The sequence below is a fragment of the Saccoglossus kowalevskii genome, chromosome 10 (assembly GCF_978046115.1).
Source record: "Saccoglossus kowalevskii chromosome 10, keSacKowa6.1, whole genome shotgun sequence".
NCBI classification, from domain to species: Eukaryota; Metazoa; Hemichordata; class Enteropneusta; family Harrimaniidae; genus Saccoglossus; species Saccoglossus kowalevskii.
Genome location: NC_140650.1, coordinates 14,862,786 through 14,882,031, shown reverse-complemented (window position 1 = coordinate 14,882,031; position 19,246 = coordinate 14,862,786). Strand labels below are relative to the sequence as shown.

The following is a 19,246-nucleotide window of genomic DNA, read 5'->3' as shown; positions in this document are numbered from 1 at the left end:
TTATGCTGCATCTTTACAGTATGACGTCAAAGCATATTCACTGTACCATCCATCGACTGCATTCTGGTTCCATAATTGCTATGTATTACAATGAATCAATAACAGCACCAAAAACTTACCCAGGCGTTGTGAGATCATTTCTTGAAAAGATAGGAATGACATCCCCTGAGCCTGTTGGTGATGAACATTCTGATGATGTTGCAGATGATAAATCAGGAGGGTTTATTGTGAGATGATGTAGCGCGTCTAGTGATGTAATATGAGAGATATCTTTTGAATTGTGATGTGATGTAGTATTATGGTGATGAACATCATCGTGTATACTGCTTCCGAGATCATTGCAAAGATCAGGATTTATAAGACCACATGTAATCATATGAGATATACTGCATTGATCGCAAGGACATCTGAAAAAGAAATTTAGAATAAAACAAAATCAGTAAGAATAATGGATGTTATTTAAAAGAACACTTAAAACTGAGAATGCGTATTTTCTACTGTTATTGTCTTCTGTTCACAGGTTGATCTTGTGTGCACTGAAGTTAGCACATAGTTGATTCAAATTCAAAGTGATATAAACCTTGCCTATGGTGTAAGTAGTACTTTGTCATCACAAAATGGATTAAGGGTTTGATTCACTTACAGTCATCTGGAATATGCCGTTTTAGACAGATATTTTACTATATGAGCTTCAGTTTTGTACTGAACCGTTCATTTTGGAATACAGGTATCCAGACTCCTTTAGAATATTTGGTTCTTAAACATACACACAGTAAGATATGTCGAAGTGATGTCTATTCATCTTGTGAAATACCAGGGGGAAACGTTCTCACACACAAACATACAGCAACCAGGGAACTGAAAGACTTGTCTACAGTCATGTCAGAATAAACAAAGTAATGAACGAGTCCTTGGGTTAGTTGGACATTCTCATTTCAGGAAATGCTTGGTTTTAAATTTTATTTCATTTAATGTCTGTTGCAAATTCCTCTGAATTTTCACATGACAAAGTTGCCACTTAAATGCACACAATCATTTAATCCCAAGATCATGTAATAGCACAATATCTCACTCTAGTTGTCCCTGATGGATTTATGAAGTTATTTTATCTAACCTTTTTCTTTTACATGTTGTACAATGCAATTCATTTTCAGAAGGTTTTTCGCCATCCAGCAATTGACCCCAGAGAGAGCTGAAGTCTGGACAAATAGCTGGTTTGCCACTTTTGACTTTTTTGCCAACCTGCGATTCCAACGCTCTTCTCTGAGCCTTGAAAAATTCCCAGTCCTCTTTTAACATTCTCTGTTTTGCTTTCAATGTTGCCTATAAGGAAAAGAACAGTGATGAGCCCCATCTGTTTTGATATACTGTAACCAGTTCCAATTCAGATTTGTTCATGATTCATAATTTTGCACTAACTAATTTCACAATCACCAGTTTGACTGTTTAAAGGTCCATTCCAATCAATTATTTATCATCAGCTTTTAGTGGATATACGTGACAATAAATTTTACAGCACTGATAGATACTGTAGAATACTTTATTTTCGCTTGGAATTAATTTTCGCTGAAGGAATGATTCAGTGAAAATAAAATCCAGCGAATATACCTTTTTTTCTATATTTTACATTCAACTTGTCAATAATCAATGAAAATAAATTCCAGCTAAAATAAAGTATTTTACAGTAAACTGAAAATATAGGTACACCATTAATAAACCAGGGTTAACAATCTGGTGTTCTTTAAAGAAGCCCAGTGAATTTTCACTGCTACAAAATTTAAGAAAATTTGTCTCTAGGCATTCCAGTAAATTGGAATTCAGTCCAAAAACAGTAACAAATGTGTAAATAGCTGTCATTGTTATTAATTGTGAGATGGTGTCATGCATGGTATACAATAAGTCTTTCCTAACAAATACCGGTACTAGATTATATACTTTCACAGTAAAACTTTCTCAGTTTGGTGTCCAGTTTAGACAAATTTCACTGTATGCATAGCATTTTTTCATTGTACCTGTTCATCGATGTATATTTCTAGTAACTGTTGACAATCTCTCCAGACCACTGATAACACCGACATTTCATCATCAAATTTTAAATGCCTATGGTAAATAAAAATATAACACATATCAGTGATTATTTGGATACAGTTATATGCAGTCATTAAATTATTAACATCTATAAACAAAATTATAGGCAATGATAGCAGGTAATCAAAGTCCTTGGTAACAATGTAACCAGATAAAATTCAGGTATGATGTGATCTACATGTTACGCTTGTTTTATAGTTGTTTTTAATCTCTTACTCAATTCAGATTATCTACTAAAGGTACATTGCTTGAGATGCTTGGTTATATTGAATTAGTACCGAGGACTATGATTATCTGCCAACATTTTGAATATATTATATTTGTATACATCATGTTTATTGGTTCTTGAAGCTTTTTCTTCAATATTTTAACTATCAACTGAAAACTTGGTGACTAAGCTTATACAAGCAATGATATTGAGTTAGTATGACGCTTACTATATTTTATGTCCATTGAACAGACTAAGTTGTACTTGAACATGAAGGTCTTAGTCATTGTCACCATAGGTAAAGGTCAGGTAAAAATAGATACCACATGATAAAGAGATTGACCTTGGTATAAAATATTTTAATAAAACTTTATTACCAAAGATAAAACCACTAATTGTACCAGTTGTTTCTTTTAATCATAATATTGCTGGCAAGAAGAATTACTTAGATTAGGGGAAAGGGGGTATCGCAAGTCATGGGGGAGATGGAGGTTATCCTTGAGAAAATATTTTGATAAATTCACAATACCAAATTTACTCTACTAGTAGTGAATAATAGTGCATACTAACACATAATCTTAGGTACATAGAGGTTTGTTAATCATAATAATTCCTTTTTAAAAAATTCAGTACACAATAAATGCAACTGTTGGCTTGCATGTGCTTCTACTGGGAATTAAACAAATACAGTATATCACACTTGTCACATGCAATAAAATTCATAGTTGGACTACATGTTATCCTTCAAAATATCTATTCTGTCCACCAGGGTATTGAGGGAATAAGCTGCACTTCAACCAATTCTCCAAAAACTAATGCTCCAGTGCTCTCCCCACATAGAACAAAGCATGGCGGCACCGCCATGCTTGGCGACCCGGCCGCCACGCTTGGGCTCGGACCGCCATGCTTACAACTTCACCGCCATGCTAATAAGATGCATTGTTTACATCCATTTGAACCGCTCACACGTAGCGCTGCATAAATTATCACCGTCAACGCCACGGCGGTTTAAACTTGCCGGGACAAATTAAACAGTCCCATTGTTAAACACGTGTGAAGTACAGACGCTGTCAATGGGGAACAAATTGTCACTCAAGTTGCAAACAATGAGATGCTATATGACAAAAAAATGTAAAGGAAAGAAAGATTAATTATGCCGCCCGGCTAAAACGTACAATCATCGCTAGCACAGCACAGAAACGGAAGCGTGTAGAAACACAGAAACGACATGAGGCTGGTTTTGATGAGTCGTGGAAGAAGACATTTCCCTGGTTAAGGTCAACTTCAGATTGTTCAGGTAAGATTTCGTAATTTTAGAAATAAAATGCCAGTGTGTATATGTTTTGCCGATCGTAAGAACACCGAACATGGTAGGCCTACACCGATTTCAATCAACATCTTAGACAGGAGGCGGGTATAGACACGACATGAAAAAAAAAACATCACTCGTTACTGTCAACTTTTTTGGATTATTTATGGATATCTTCATAGATTAATGGGTACACGCATGTTATAATTTGTCCAAGCAAAAAAAAAAAATCGAATTTTTGTAATCTTCCGGTCACATGTTGACCTGTGTAGGTATTTCCAAGATGGCAGCCTGTCAACGTCTTGCGAACGACAGCTGCTATCGTCACCACGAGCTATGATCAATGGAATCCCGATTTGTATACATAATTCTATCGTTACGTTTTAATTTTAATTGAATAGTGACCTCATGTTTTTTTTCCTTGAAATTCCCGAGTCTCCTTGTCGTTGACCTGACAAAACCAACATGTAAACATGTTTTGCAGACGAAATGCTATCCATACGGCACTGGGTTCCCGATCGTGGCACAATTCAATCGTTATGTTTACATTTATTTGAACTTCAATCCTCATTGTTGTTTTTTTATTATTTTTCATTTTTTCCCATTAGGAATGTTGTGCAGTTTATGCTCAAAGCACAACATGATTGCAAAGAGTGGATCTTCTTTATGGAACAAAGTCCCGTGCTCGTCTATGAAGAGTTTAACTACAGTAAGGCAGCCAATGTTTGGAGTCAAGGAGGATTAGTTTAGACTAAGTTTTATGGAACAGTTCACATTAAATGACGATCTTGTCAAATTATGGTATATTATGTAAAGTATTATGTAATTTAAATAAAGTCTCCCATACATTCTAATACTGTCTTGTATGTTTGTTTTTGTGAGAGTGAATCCTGAAAAATATGCAAATTAGTATGCAAATTAGCATGCAAATTAGACCGTCATGCTTGCCTCTGAGCCTGGGGAGAACACTGTGCTCACTGACCCTGTTGTTTCAATAATTGAAATACAAAAGTTACTGCATTGCTATGTTTATAATTTCAGTGTTACAAACACCCTACTAAATGACATGCAAACAGTCTTCTGATAACCTTTGGCAAACTAAAACGATAGATAAATACATACCTGTGTAACAAATTAGGATAGGTATCCTGATGATAAGACTCCCTTGAAGCTGCCCCAAGCCTCAATTGTTTAATCAGATTGGGTAAACTATTTTGTATAAGTGGATCAGTATACACAATACTCTGAAATAAATGTTTATTGTGCAACTCCCACGTCAGATTGAACTTCTTAAGATGCTCTTCTTCCTGTGTGTAGCGAACAGATGAAATGTGAGTAAAGTAAAGTGAACATGGTAAGCTGTTTCAAGTTTACTGTGACATAACAATGACTTGGATTTGTACATGTATGAAGACTTTATGGTCCCAGCATAGGATAAATTTTGTAATTAGCATCATTGTTTTATTTTTCAATTTGATGCCATATATCTGGTCAGTCTAAGTTATGAATCCCGCACATGTTTGATTAACATAGTATTTACCATGCGCTGTATTTGCTATTATATTTAGACATGACCAAGCTTTGGCCAACCAGTACTACCCACTTGTCAGGGTGTTGTGCATCAAAATTTAGGGGGAAGGTCGCAAAACTGTAATTAAATGCGAATGATATTCACACAAATAAAGTACCGGTAACACATGTCTGGCCCAGTGTTGTGTGCTAACTAACACATATCAATGGTTCCCGAGAAACCAGACCAGGAAATGGTCATGTGCATGGATGACACAAGTTGTTAAATAACAATTGGTAAAGAAGAATGCTTCAAAAAGAAATTAAAACAAGGGTGACTCACCAACTCATTAAGTATTGCGGCCAACGTTGAAGCAGCAGAACATAAGGCAGTATATTCCTCTAATACCATACTAATAAACTGTTTGGCTTGCTGAGGAGTTTTATGACCCGATGATAATTGTTTTAATAACCTGACTTTCATTTCTATGACGTATTCTCTTCCCTGGGATTCCAGGCGTTGAAAGAGTTGATGTGCATCCCTGCTGCATAATCTATGCACTAATTCATTCAATCTCTCAGTGTCCAGCTTAGTGTTGGAATCTTCACCTAAAATACAATAACAATACTTACAGAGGTGACAAGAAACCAAAAATACAGAGCTTGAACAGATAATATATTTGCAAAAAGAGCAATCCCATTTTTTTTATTGGTAACCAACCACCATAACAGTCAAGAAGCTGATTCAACTGGCTTTTGGAGAATTCCATTTTGACTTGCGATTCCTACTAAATCAGTCTTGTTAGAGGCCACACTTGTTCTGATGATATTTTCACCAAACTAATCTACCTATACTGACTTTTAACTGGTAGATTACGTAAGCACATCTATTTCTAATAGACAGTATTCTTCCCATTATTTCTAAATTCTCACATGTCTTCTGAATGCTATTTACAACTCGCACTATCCCGATAACTCTTTCTCAAGATGCAACTTTGTGAGTACAAAAACTCTCTTGATGTGCTAGCAGTGTGAAATGACAATACAGACTAAAGTAAATGTAGTGGGTAGGAAAAATAGTTATAGAAAGAGGTAAAGATATTACCTTCCAATGCAGTGCCAGCTTCTCTATAAACACATCTGACAGCATGTCGTAGTTCCATCCAGTATGACTGTAATTGTTGAGTTTCATTTTCATGTTCTGCCTCTAACTGTCTGCGTTCAGTGCAGGCTTCACAGTTGCAAACGGAAGCAGTTGGAGCGGGTGGTGGTAGGTCAACATTTAACGAACTATCTAATGCTGTTTCCATGTCTTGAACTGAACTCATTAACGGAAGAGTTGGTTGAAGCAACAAATCTGGAGTCTGGGAACATGACAGATTGATCAAATTATTATATTTATGGGACTAAATAGTCACTTGAAAAATTTGAATAAAGGTGACACAGGTATTACACCCTCCAGCAAAGTTAAGACAGCTCAGTATTAGATTTGGTTTTTGTACTATTTTAAGGTATATTGAATGTGTTAGGACAAAAGAATGATACAATTCTGATATCAATCTGGCCCATGCACATTGGAGCTATAAAACTTTCAAACCTCAAACATACCTCTGGCTCAAACTGCCTATGCCTGTTTGATGGTAGTTGCTAATTACATTAGCATGATATAGCAAGCGATATTTGGAATTTGTTGTCCTAAGTACTATTCATAATACAGTAGTACTAGTTTACTTGTCAAGATACTCATTTTTATCTCAATTCACAAGATGAGGTGATAACTCACCAGTAATGATGGTTCTAATGCTGCTTTCTTTTCTTCTTCTTCAACAGTACGACGACATTCAGGGCATACCCATAATGGAAGCTACAATATAATACGAGGTTACAAATATGCAAAACTATCCAATCTAATAACAATCATGCCTACTTAGAATTTTACAATAAGTTCAAGAACATTCAATTTTAAGAACAATTTAATAATCAACAAAACTAAAGCAGTGATAATAAAATGTATTTACCTGAGAGATAGTATGAGCTGCACTGGTAGCAAAAGAGGATGTCTGTTGCATGGTATTGTTAGATTCTTGTGCTATTTTACTGGGAGATGATGGATCTTGTCTCACACATCGACACAACAAACATCTTTCACCATCCAAGTATGGTGTACTTGTGGTCTTGGGCATCTCCGTCAAAGGCTGCAGTAAAAACAATTCAGGGCGTGAGGAGGAAAGATATGTTAAGTACATCCACCATCACTTCAGAGTAGCTTAGTCAGTGTCATCATTGGCAATCCAACTCTCACAACTATCTAACTAGCCAATCAGGGAACCTGTTGTTTGTGTCTGTTTATTATTAGAATAGAAATATTGAATGGGATGTTGGACCTCAATAAGAGATTTGTCTTGAAGGAATATGGTCATTAAAATGCTAACTAAACAGACAGAAATTGAATTTATCAAAGCTAGTCATCTAGTGTTAATCTAATATTCAGGCAAAGATGTAGACTGACTCTGAATTTATCAGTAGTGACTCATACATACTTAGTGAAACAAGTCACTAGACACAGAGGCTTTCTATCATGAATAAATCATACAGCAGAGGCAATATATTGAGGCATGCACTAGCCTTACACAACAGTATTTTGCTCCTCCCACCAATCAAAAAGACATTAGCCCTTGTGTATTTATACAGTTGTGGCAGAGCATGGTCCAAAGTTTGTCAGTTTCATTAGGCCTAAGCTGGAATAGTGCTCTTGAATGGAAATTTCTTGTTTAGAAAGCTGGGGCCAGCTCAGTCTTATCCGAGTTCTACCCCAAGAATTTATCGGAGTCAAATTCAGCTTGAGCTGAAAGTGTGAATGCAATTACATGATCATTTTTGCTGGCACAAGCTATTGGGCTCCAATAAAATTCTGTTGTGTAAACAATATAATAGAAAGCTAAACAAATATAGAATTTAAAAGTGCTCTCACCAGTGGTATGTTATCCAAATCCAAATCAGATTTGCTGACTGGTATCTAGAAAATAATGATATAATATTTTACCAAGTGGCTTAATCAATAAAAAGGTCAGAACAGGAACTGTTAGAGATTAATTTGAAGATAAAATTAAGTGTTTTGTTATGAAACACAATGTATAGCCACAATGTTTCGGACCAATTGATGCCACTGTCAATTAGTAAAAGTAAATTTTGAGCAGACAGAAATACTTTACTTGCATTCAAAATCCTGGAATTCGATTATTTTTTTGTATTTTAGATTCTTTTTGTTCTGATTGCAATGTACAAAAGTAGTGTCCATTTTTTATACTATAGGGTATTAGTTTTATTTACAAACGCTTTTGAAATACAGTAAGCTATTACAGGAAAATTCAATTCAAATACAGTTTAATGCCTATATGTATGTATACATGTAAATACTGCAGTTGAAATTCCATATCTGATTTGTATGCATTTGTATATAATCCTTCAACTACTAATTTCTGTTACCTGGTACATATTTTATAATGGAAACACACAAGAGACAATATTGATAAATATTTGCAATAGAAATATAGTCATGAAAATGTTAAATATTAACTTGTTTTGCTATCTATGTCAAATGATTAAAATCAAACAAAAACATACTCCATTAGGTTAGTATTATTCCATTACGCCACACACGAGTGACATCAAATCCATTATACATCCACACGTACGAGCATAGTTAGACCTACAGTGGTCAAGTGTCAATACAGCGAGTATAACAATTATATAATTTTAAATCAACGTGACTCAATATTATTATTCAGGCAAACAGCTAAAGTATGATGAATGTGTATTTGCATATCCATATTATATTCAGATTTCATGACTAGACATATACACAGGAAGCTCCATGGTTCATATATAGAACTTAGAAAACAGGGTCTATGGTTTATATAAACACAGCCAACATGTAAATCAGTTGTTTATAATTCTATAAATCAATTAGCCAATCAGTAGACTGATTAAGGTAGCGAGACTATTATTTGTGTTGAAAATTACGATTTTCACATTTATTTATTAATTGATGAAATGCACTATAAACTTTCATATAAAGTCAACATAACATAGAATGTCATGTAAGTTGGTTAAAATGTATATTTTCTGAAGGGTAGCAAGGCAGCCTCAGTAGTGTTTTCCAAAATCAACAATACAGGTTTAATCTGTGTGCCTATAAATTTCAAAGATAAACTCAAGACAAAGCAATGTTAGGATGCGTTATCAGTAGCTATCTGACACACAATGAGTGTTTCCAAACATTGGAGTGGGTTGTCTCCGCCCCTGTTTGTTTCACAGATTAGTCATTTGCATATGAATGTGTCAGACACGAGGTCACACAGACACTGAAAAAAATCATTGATCTTGGTGTTTTCATATGCCGAATTTATCCAATATAGCTATCCCATTCCTTTATTTTTTTGGTTTCTAATAGCCTTACACATTTGGATGCCCCTACACATGGTAAAACAGACCTTGATGGGAAAACAAATTGATTGTGCCGATAAACAAGCTTGAAAATCTTTGCTGTGACTTCATGGACGTTTTCTAGGAGTTTATGTTTTTCAAAATACAAGGTCTTTAACAAAAAATAACGTATACTTATTGTCGTCGGATTAACACCAAATTTTCACAGCTTTAAGGTGACAATGAGAGGAACTTGAATGTGTCCAGACAAACTATTTCATCGATTATTTACCAACGAGTTGTGGTTTGAGTTGGGGGCAATGTGACTAAAACAGTAATTGAAATTCAGCACACTATTTTTTAAAACGTGTTGCTTGAATAAAACTGACCAGACACATTCAATTTACCAGACTATTGAACAACTAGGAAAAGTGAAAAAAATACTTTTTATCGCCAGCCTAAATGCGTAATTATTTTTTTTACAGAAAAAGTAATTTTTCACCTTTGATTGAGTAACGCGTCGTAGAATGCAGATACGGGCATGCAAAATACACTTGTGAAAAGCTTGAAGTCTGGCGATTCTAAAAATATATACTTTTCCGGGTCTATTTGTAGTCATTTAGTCACAATTAGAAGATGAAAACAAGTATGCAAATAATAGTCTCGCTACCTTAATAGCTAACATAAGTAAACAAAAGCCATGCATGGCACAGTCACAATTAGTTATCAAATCTAAGTTGTATAGTTTTGTTTATATTAATATATATATAGTACTAGTTCATATTGAGAATTATTGCCCTGGAACAGCATTAATTAAAAAACAAAATGGCTATCGGTCGGCCATTTTGAATCGGATCGTCAAACCATACATCTGTATATCTATGAAATGATGTATAACGAACAGCCTGATTTGAGTGCCAATCGCTAATTAATATTGATAGTGCCCCCCTACTAGCTAAGATTTAACTCATTAAATTTAATTCATTATGAATATTTGAAATTTAAACATATACAGTTAAAACATGTCAGAGAAATAACACTAGAACCGCATTCATTGAAACAAAATGGCCCCCAGTAAGCCATTTTGAATCCGATCTGAAAAATAAAATGTTGTGCATCAGAAACTCGTAATGTCTAATTTATGTACTAAGTTTGAACGAAATCCATTCATAAATGCCAGAAATGCTTGATATTTGATGATATTTTAGCACAAAAATGGCCACCATTTGGCCATTTTGAATAGGATTGTCAAACCAATATATCTGTAAATCTATATCATGATGTATAATGAATATTTAAAAATTTGAACATAATCAGTCGAAGCAAGTCTGAGATATGGGTCTAGAAGCCCATTCATTCATTGTGTCAACACAGGTGGCGCTATTCAGCACAGACCTGTGTCTTATGACGCCTAACTAGCCTCTGAAGGCTAAATATCCATCCGCTACCATTTTTCTCAGCGTTTCAGCTGCGGAACTATATAAAAGTATTTTTCTTGTTTTGAACACATCCTCCCCCGATTTTTAGCAAGATTTAATCTTTAATGAGTTGATCAATTAAAATAACACACAACACTCATCAGAATATCTTATTTTATTAACATTAAATGCATGTAAATTGGGAGGTCAAAGGTCTAATTTTTCTCAATATTGCATTGACACGCAGATCGCCGCAAACCAACCGAATAGCGCCACCTGTGTTGACACAAAGTGGAAATAGTTCCGACCACTTCTCCCATAGTTCCACGCGCGGTATATGTCAGATCGGTTGGTTTGTAGCGATCTGCGTGTCAATGCCATTCATTAAAACAAAACAGCCGCCAGTCAGCCATTTTTAATCCGACCTGAAAAATAAAATTGTTTGCATCAAGGTCCCATAATGTCTAATCTATAGACCAAGTTTGAACAAAATCCATCTGTAAACAGCCGAGAAATGCTTGATTATGATGATTTTTTAGCACAAAGCACGGACGCACAAGGGTCAAAACATAAGTCCCCATTTTCGAACTGCGTCCGAACGGGGACTAAAAAACAAAATGTGGAAAAATTAATATTTTAGGGGACATAGATTTGAAGACAAATTTGCATGGCAATGATATCGGGTGATCACTGAAATGTATGAAGATAACTTTATGATAATTATTATCGAACACAAAAATAGCACTAATAACAATTGCCCACATATGATAAAACATACAAATAACAATCTGTCTACGATAATCAACTTGTCATGCAAGCAATTCAATCACTGTCAGATGTTTGGCTCAGACTTAAGTCTTTTACTTGAAAACGATTACATGAATGAATAACAGTACAAAATAGAAAAAAAATTATTTAGATGGGATTACCAATACAATTTAATACTTCTTTCAGCCAATATTTTTTTACTGTAAAAAGGTCAATGCATTTTGTATGTTGAAAAGGAAAGAAATACCAACACAAAACTAACTACTCTACAGACAACAAAACAGTTACCCCAAAAAAGCATACTCCAAACTGAGTAGCAGAAAAATTTATAATGATTTTTCAATCAGTACAAGTTTTTAACATTGCTTTTTAATTAGTATCATCTGAGGAAAAGAGTCAGTGTACTATGCGCTTGACTAAACAAGTAGGAATAGGAGCTAAGGCAAACATTTGGAATAATTGAGCTGCTGCTTTAAATTTCAACATCTACAATAAACTGTTAAACCTGATTAATTAAACCACTCTCTGAAAACCAAACAACTTTTCCATTTTTTTTTTTTATAAACTTGTTTGCATATTCATAAGTGCCTACCAAACCTGGTGAGCTACCCAATAGATTCATAGAACAACCAGCTTTTAAAACTGGTAGCCCAGCGGGCTTCCATGTAAACCATTCAAAGTGCCTGTGAAACGCTTGCCATCCCCATGTCTAAAACCAGTTATTGGTATGTGAATATTACCATAAGCTTATACATCTGAGCACAAAATAAATATTTTAATCAAAGTTTCAAAGCTGATGTTTACTATCAGTCATTTATTGCATTTCACAACAAAACTCCTCGTTTGTCTTATTAATTTGCATCCAAGTACTTCCCTGGTGACATCACCAGGAGAAATTGCTCCACAGCCTATATATGGTAGTGTGACTGTGACAATTCTGGAGAATGCAATACGTTCTAATTTGTTATCTATTGATATGCACATGCTCAACTTAGCACCTACCTCCCACTTTTGGGGCATTTCTATTTTCAAGGTCATGTTTTCTTAAACTGCTAAACTAAAATTGCCATTTGCATAATTTTTTTCAAGGGAGGCACTGCCCATCCCACTAAAAGCAGAGTACCCTAGACGCTAACTCAGACGAGTATGGTATACAAATCACAAATGGCAAGTACCATAGCACAATCCTATAAGTCTTTCTAGGAATTACTGATAAATTATGCACAACATTTTTTATTTATTTTGTAATAATTAAAACTTGAACACATTCACCACTGGTAAAATGTTTGGACTGCATATACTGATATAATACATTCTATAGTTAAATATGCATAATCAGTGGCTTTTAATTTAGCACAGCAAATAAGCAAAAATAAATCCAGCTAATAATTAAATCCTGTATAGTATGACATAATGCGTGGACGCATCAAGAAACACACATTCTGACAGTGAATTTAAAGTGAATAACTTAGATAAACTATAATTTAACCTGTCCAGTGTTTGAGGCACAGACACAGGTTCAAAATTAAGGGGACATTATTGGTGCCAAGGGCAAAAAAAAAATGGTGTGGTTCCAGTAACAGGTTTTTTATAAAAATAGGGTAGCTTGATAGATCTATTTTTTTTGGTAATTTATTTAATTATTTGTCACCTTACCAAATTGTATGTTAGACAGCAGAATTTGAGACCATGGTCATGCAAATTACCATGGACATTATATTTTAATAGAATATGTTTTACATTCAGAAAAACACAAGTGATAATCTTATGCAAATGTCTGTGAATGATTAACATAGCACATTACCAATTTGTTTTCTCAACAAGATCACACTTTCTAGCATACATGCTGTGACGATAAACCATTTTGGAATTTTACATGTTACGGATGTGCCCTCACAGACATAATGTACATTTTTTCGCACCAATCTTGTGTTTTTTTGTTTGATTTTGCAAGGCAAGCTAAAAATGTTTAGGGACAGGGCTCTTTATTTGGTAGGGGTCATGTTACTGGAGCCACACTATTTTTGGGGGATGCCCTTACATTGTAGAAGGGTCTTCTATTGAAATGGAATTTTAATTATTCTGAGTAATAGCTAATAGAATTTATTTTAAACCATAAATAGATGAATTGCTCATATAAGGAATGTAAATATTGGTTATTATAGAAGAAACTACACAATTTTACTAGATGCTAATCTACAAGCATCCTAGGGGATTACCTAAAATGCTCATTATATAGGGCAGTTGTGTTTTAGCCCAACATTAGCCCAAGTGCACAGACCACAAACTTTTGTTTTAGAGCAGGAATTAAAAAAACAAACAATACTATTTATCTTCCATAAACCAGTTTGACTTCAAAGCTACTTTAATTGAGTAACTACGTTTATTTGTATAATTCACAATTTTTTGTATGGCTTCAGGTAACTACTTGATGAACTCTTGGTACCCGATTCTCAAGCCTTGGAGAATAACTGAGCATGCAGCTTTTCAGCAGTATTGCTTTTATAAACTTTTATTCGGTATGTGAGGGTATATCATTCTCTTTTGATTAGTGTCGATCAGTTGGCCAGATATAAATGTAAATAAATAACTACAAATTGAAAAACATCAACTTTAAAAACTAATTATCAGATACACTGTAATAACACTTTTGTCCTTAGACTTATTTTCAGATTTAAGCCATTTTTTTTAAAAACGATTATAAACATCTTTCCATGCAGTGACCAAAACATGCACTACACTACATAGATAAATCACAACTGCATTCAGTATTCCATATTGGATAAAGCAGCTTAGAACCACAGAGAATGTAAAATCTACTGTGCACTTGCAATCATAAACCTGATTATTAATTCCCAGTTTCATGAGATGGTATTACATGATACCTTTTCTGCATTGCCATACATAAGGTTGCGGTGAACCCTTACTGGGCTGGAAACCTTACACCAGCACAATTCACTTCAAAAGCACAACACTCAAAGCAGACTGCAGGCCCCAGTCATCTTATTGTCAATATTAAAATATTATGTTTGTGCTCTTGAAGAAACTTCATCAAATTTACTTAATATAATAACAAAACATATAAGCAGTATTAAATAAGGTGGCGAAAAAAACATACCTCGAAATTGTTAACAACTTTGAGTTGTTTTTGTTGCTGCTGTCGACTTCCTTTCCCTCCACCCCGTTTGTTCTTCTTTCTTCTGCCACGTTTTCCGTCCGATGAACTCATAGCTAGTGACTTTATGGAGGCTCAAATTGTGAAATGTATCATAAAGTTCCCTCTAAACAGCGAAAAAACAATCGAACGTTATTGTTTTTTACCAAACTTGTCAAATTTCGAACCACTGTAAAAATATTTCAATATTCAACATGGCGAAGGTAAATATTTCCCATAATGCCATTCAGTCAAAGACTCCCGAGTGAGGGCGCTTTCGACGAAGGAAAAAAAGATTTCTCAAACACGTGATGGAATACTGGCGGACTTGATTACATTACAGATTCATTTTGGAAAAAATAATTCACACAGTATTTTAATACAGTATTTATTTATTTATGAATATTTGTATTTGTTTACAATATGTGGCTTTTGTAGGATGATTCATTCGGATAATATCATAGAGGTTTCTGACCATACAAGCTCAACTGCAAAAGTTACGAACTTGATTGATAAATTAAACTGAAAATTTGTGCAAGATTAGGTGAAACACTTCTATTGACACAGCTATATTAATACAGAATGGATGTTTGTTTTCTTATACCTGAAGCAATTAAAAAAGGACGATAATTACCTTTTTCTTTTCATTTATAAAGCATTATAATTCTTAGTAATTGCGTTTATTCTTCAATAACATACATACAGATGTTAACTCCTAAACAACTGAAACGCAACTGCTCAAAACGAGCGCAAAAACATACAAAATTGCCATAGATCGCGTCAAGTAACATTTTTTAGGGCGGAAGGTGTTCCCGTTGACCGACTACATTATGGTGTTTACTCCGACGTTCGAAACAGATATTGGCCAAATTAAAGCAGGGTGTGCTAGTTTCTCATAGCATTACATGCAAAAAATGAAATATATATAATAATGAAAAAAGATCGATAAATCAAATGATTCCTCTCTACATAGTTATTAAGGGCGATTATTAAATATCAAGACGACCATACTCATTAAGAGAATACTCTAGTATGTGTGCTTAATCTTATAAATAATCCAATAATCCGATACACAGTGTATCGGCCATTTGAGTTTATAAATATTTAAATTTATAACGTACATGCATTTGTTTACTTTAGTAAATATGATATTGTTTTGTCTAGGTGATTTTTTCAGAAGTTCGTACTACACATGACTTTTTTTTCAGAAGTTCGTTTCTGCCGCGTATGTCAGAGCCACGTCACGGTCCGATCTCATACACAGTGTGACTGCCGCTTGAGTTCATAAATATGTACGTTTATGAATAATGTACAACGTACACGCATTTGTTTACTTCAGTGTATAGATCAAAGAAATCATTTTTTTCCAACGTGATTTTTTTTCACAAGTTCGTATCTCTGCTTGACTTTTTCACAAGTTCGTATCCAAAAACTCAATTTTTATAGCGCATTTTATACGCAACGAGGATTGAATTTTAAAAGAATTTTTCATTTTAATAATGGGGCGAAAATTAGTTCGAAGTCCATACTTTTTTTCTGACATTTGGAAACAGATTCATAACTGAGAGGGCGCTTCGAGATACCTTGTTATCAAAGTTTCGTATTCTAAAATAATAATAAAATCGCGTGAAATTACTGTTTCTAGACACCACACGCCCGTTTTCTGTTATCTGACAACCGTTATGTAATAATGTTATTTCAATAATAAAAGTGTCGTAAGTCTGTCACTGGAGTGGGGCGGGATAAGCCATTTGATCGGAGGGGTGAGCTTCTGAAATTGGATGCTGCGTTGCCGTGTTGTGCGACCTTGTATATGAGTGTATGAATGTATGTTTATAAGGACACTAACTAAACCGATATTGGGTGGGTTTACTTCCAGGGAATTGGCGTTAGGGATCAAACATAACCTGTGATGAAGCATTGTATTCCAGCGACCGACTTTTGATTTCAATCTTTGACCTTTCACACATATCTCGTGAAATGACTAAATCTCGCGATATTTGGTAAGGTCCATACTCATAGTGACTGGGAAGAAACTGTTTTGGCTGCAGAATCTACTGTTTTGATTGATAAATTGCCCGCGTCTTCATACATCAGAGACGAAACTGGCCTCTTCATGTACCTAACAAAAATACTATCGTCAGAAATGAGTGAGGTAAGAAAATGTTACGGTTCTGTATCATTACTGCATGATGTGTAGAGTTAGCAAGTCTTGTTGTGAGTGGAGATGAGAACTCAGTTTGAACTGTTCGATTGGCGGCGGTATTTTTTTCTCGTGACCGTATCTGGTCGGCGATTGGCATCATCTTTTGATTGACAACTCATAAAAGGATGAAAACAAGTATCTAAACAGAATATGAAAATTGAAATTCCGTTATCACCAGACGCAAATAAAGAGCTGTGAACCGCTGCTAATCCTGTTGTAGGTCGAGGTTGCTCTATTATTCATAGGAAGGATAGACATTTCCCACACACCGATTTACTGAATCAGCATCACGCCACATTCTCGTATAAAATATGGGTTTGGCAATTCACTGCATGTTTTCAACGCATTTCACATTTACTGTAAAAAAAGGGGGAACAAATCTGAATTGTAGCTTTTTTGCCATTTTTGTAAAGGTCATTTTGAATTATGAATGCATACCCCCACCCACCAGAGTCGCAGTTTTTTGTGGATTCAGGGTCTAGTTTTTAGTGGTTAGTATATGCTGAACTTTTAGGACACAGACTCAACTAATATATAGAAGAAAAAGGATAATAAGTAGTCTGAAATAAGTCACTGACACCGCAAAACCACAACTAATGGCACCTCATATTTGAATAATGTAGTACCATTTTCATATAACTTGTTACTAACTTGTTATATTTTATTTTTCTGTATTGATTAATATTTCTTCTGCTATATACTGAAAGAAATGTATATTTCTAAAGATGCAATAAACAATTATTATTATTATTATAACGGGGCACAGCAGCACACTAACTGTATCAGTACCAGTAAAACTGGAAATAGACTATTTTGTTGTTCGCTGCAAAATCCTATGTTGTGCATGAATTGAACATAAAAACAGGAAAAACAAAGGTTATATCATTCTAATGACACTAAAACATCTCGTGGGTTTTTGTCAAAACCGAAAATATTGTTTGGGTGTTTCTATGCTTAGTAATATTCTATACACGTTTGATGGTGGTAAATTTTGCTAGAAGAAGTGTATTTATGAAAAAAAAAGATTTTTGCAGCAGACCTTCAGTCAGTGAAAGGAAAATCACCTGTTCATGCAGAGTCACGATAAGTGAGATCAATGCCTGGTGTTTGACCTGTGCATGAAAGCCAATGTGTCTAACTCCTGTGTCAAATACAGATATGCAAATGTTTAAATTCATACCACAATTTATTACAGTAAAGGGCATAAAGCTATGATCATTTACATTTTTTTAAAACAAAATGGATGTTAGAATTCAAATTGACTAATCCGCAAATGGTATTGGGTCGTCATCGTTAATTCTAGTTAATATTAATAAGAAAGTTCAACATTATCCAATCATCAAGTGCTCCATTTTGAATACTAGTATGTGAACAGTCACAGTTTCTATATCATGTGAAAGCATGTGTGCGCATTATGGGCGTAGACAATGTTTAGCTCTTCAGCCAAACACTGTTGAATATTTGAATTTGAATGAAAATTATGATTAGCTTTCACAATTTTTTATAAATACATTTATAAGCAAAGCCCTTGCTTTGTGCCTTTCACTGTAGTGTCATTTCATGTATACTTTATGCAATTTGATTGTTGTGGTTGATATCTAACTGTTTGATAATATCAATGACAATAAACCATTGTCTTTGATAATATCAATAAGTTGACTTCTTGAATTGTTTGTGGCCAGCCATTATTGTTTATAGTGCACATTTACAGTTCTTAGCAAGATAGACTATGACTTGAATGCCAAAGATTATTTTCCTCATAAATACTATCTATTATCCTCTGAAGGTATTGGTCCTGGATAGTTCATGGCTAAACATTAAACCTGTTGATTCAGGCTGCCAAGCACTGTGGTACTATTTTTTTCTATTGGAAGCGGACGTAGACCAAACTTTTATTGTACATAAATGAGAAAACATTATTACGACTTATTTTGAATATATGCACACTTAATTTACAGAAATACATGCAGTACTAATAGAGAAAATATGTAGCATAAAAAAAAATGTTTTTTTTTTTTTTTTTTCTGCATACAAAGATACAATCCCAACTTAGACACAGTAACACTGACTATAGTAACTCTGGGTCACTATGTGTTATATAACAATCTCTACAATCTTCCAGCCTCCCACTTCTAGACTGTTTTTGTGGGTTCTGAGCTTT

General features: G+C 34.5%; 2 protein-coding genes across 3 annotated transcripts in view; one reads left to right on the top strand and one right to left on the bottom strand.

Annotated features, from left to right (window-relative positions):
* Positions 1–15,140, bottom strand: part of LOC100376419 (protein FAM193A-like) — a 26,968-nt gene extending 11,828 nt beyond the window's left edge. The window contains exons 1-10 of one of the 2 annotated variants that reach the window (XM_006816679.3): positions 14,844–15,140; positions 8,086–8,130; positions 7,133–7,309; positions 6,898–6,978; positions 6,220–6,478; positions 5,458–5,723; positions 4,728–4,912; positions 2,013–2,100; positions 1,115–1,323; positions 120–407 (exon numbers count right to left, since the gene is read on the bottom strand). In XM_006816679.3, coding sequence (XP_006816742.1) covers positions 120–407; positions 1,115–1,323; positions 2,013–2,100; positions 4,728–4,912; positions 5,458–5,723; positions 6,220–6,478; positions 6,898–6,978; positions 7,133–7,309; positions 8,086–8,130; positions 14,844–14,954 — 1,709 coding nt within the window. In that variant the 5' untranslated portion in view covers positions 14,955–15,140. The remainder of the gene's footprint in view (positions 1–119; positions 408–1,114; positions 1,324–2,012; positions 2,101–4,727; positions 4,913–5,457; positions 5,724–6,219; positions 6,479–6,897; positions 6,979–7,132; positions 7,310–8,085; positions 8,131–14,843) is intronic. The other variant, XM_078009402.2, reaches the window with a different exon arrangement.
* LOC100376571 (E3 ubiquitin-protein ligase RNF4-like) overlaps positions 15,095–19,246 on the top strand; it is a 20,793-nt gene continuing 16,641 nt past the window's right edge. Inside the window, exons 1-2 of the mRNA XM_078009408.1 lie at positions 15,095–15,103; positions 16,888–17,034. Coding sequence (XP_077865534.1) covers positions 15,095–15,103; positions 16,888–17,034 — 156 coding nt within the window. The remainder of the gene's footprint in view (positions 15,104–16,887; positions 17,035–19,246) is intronic.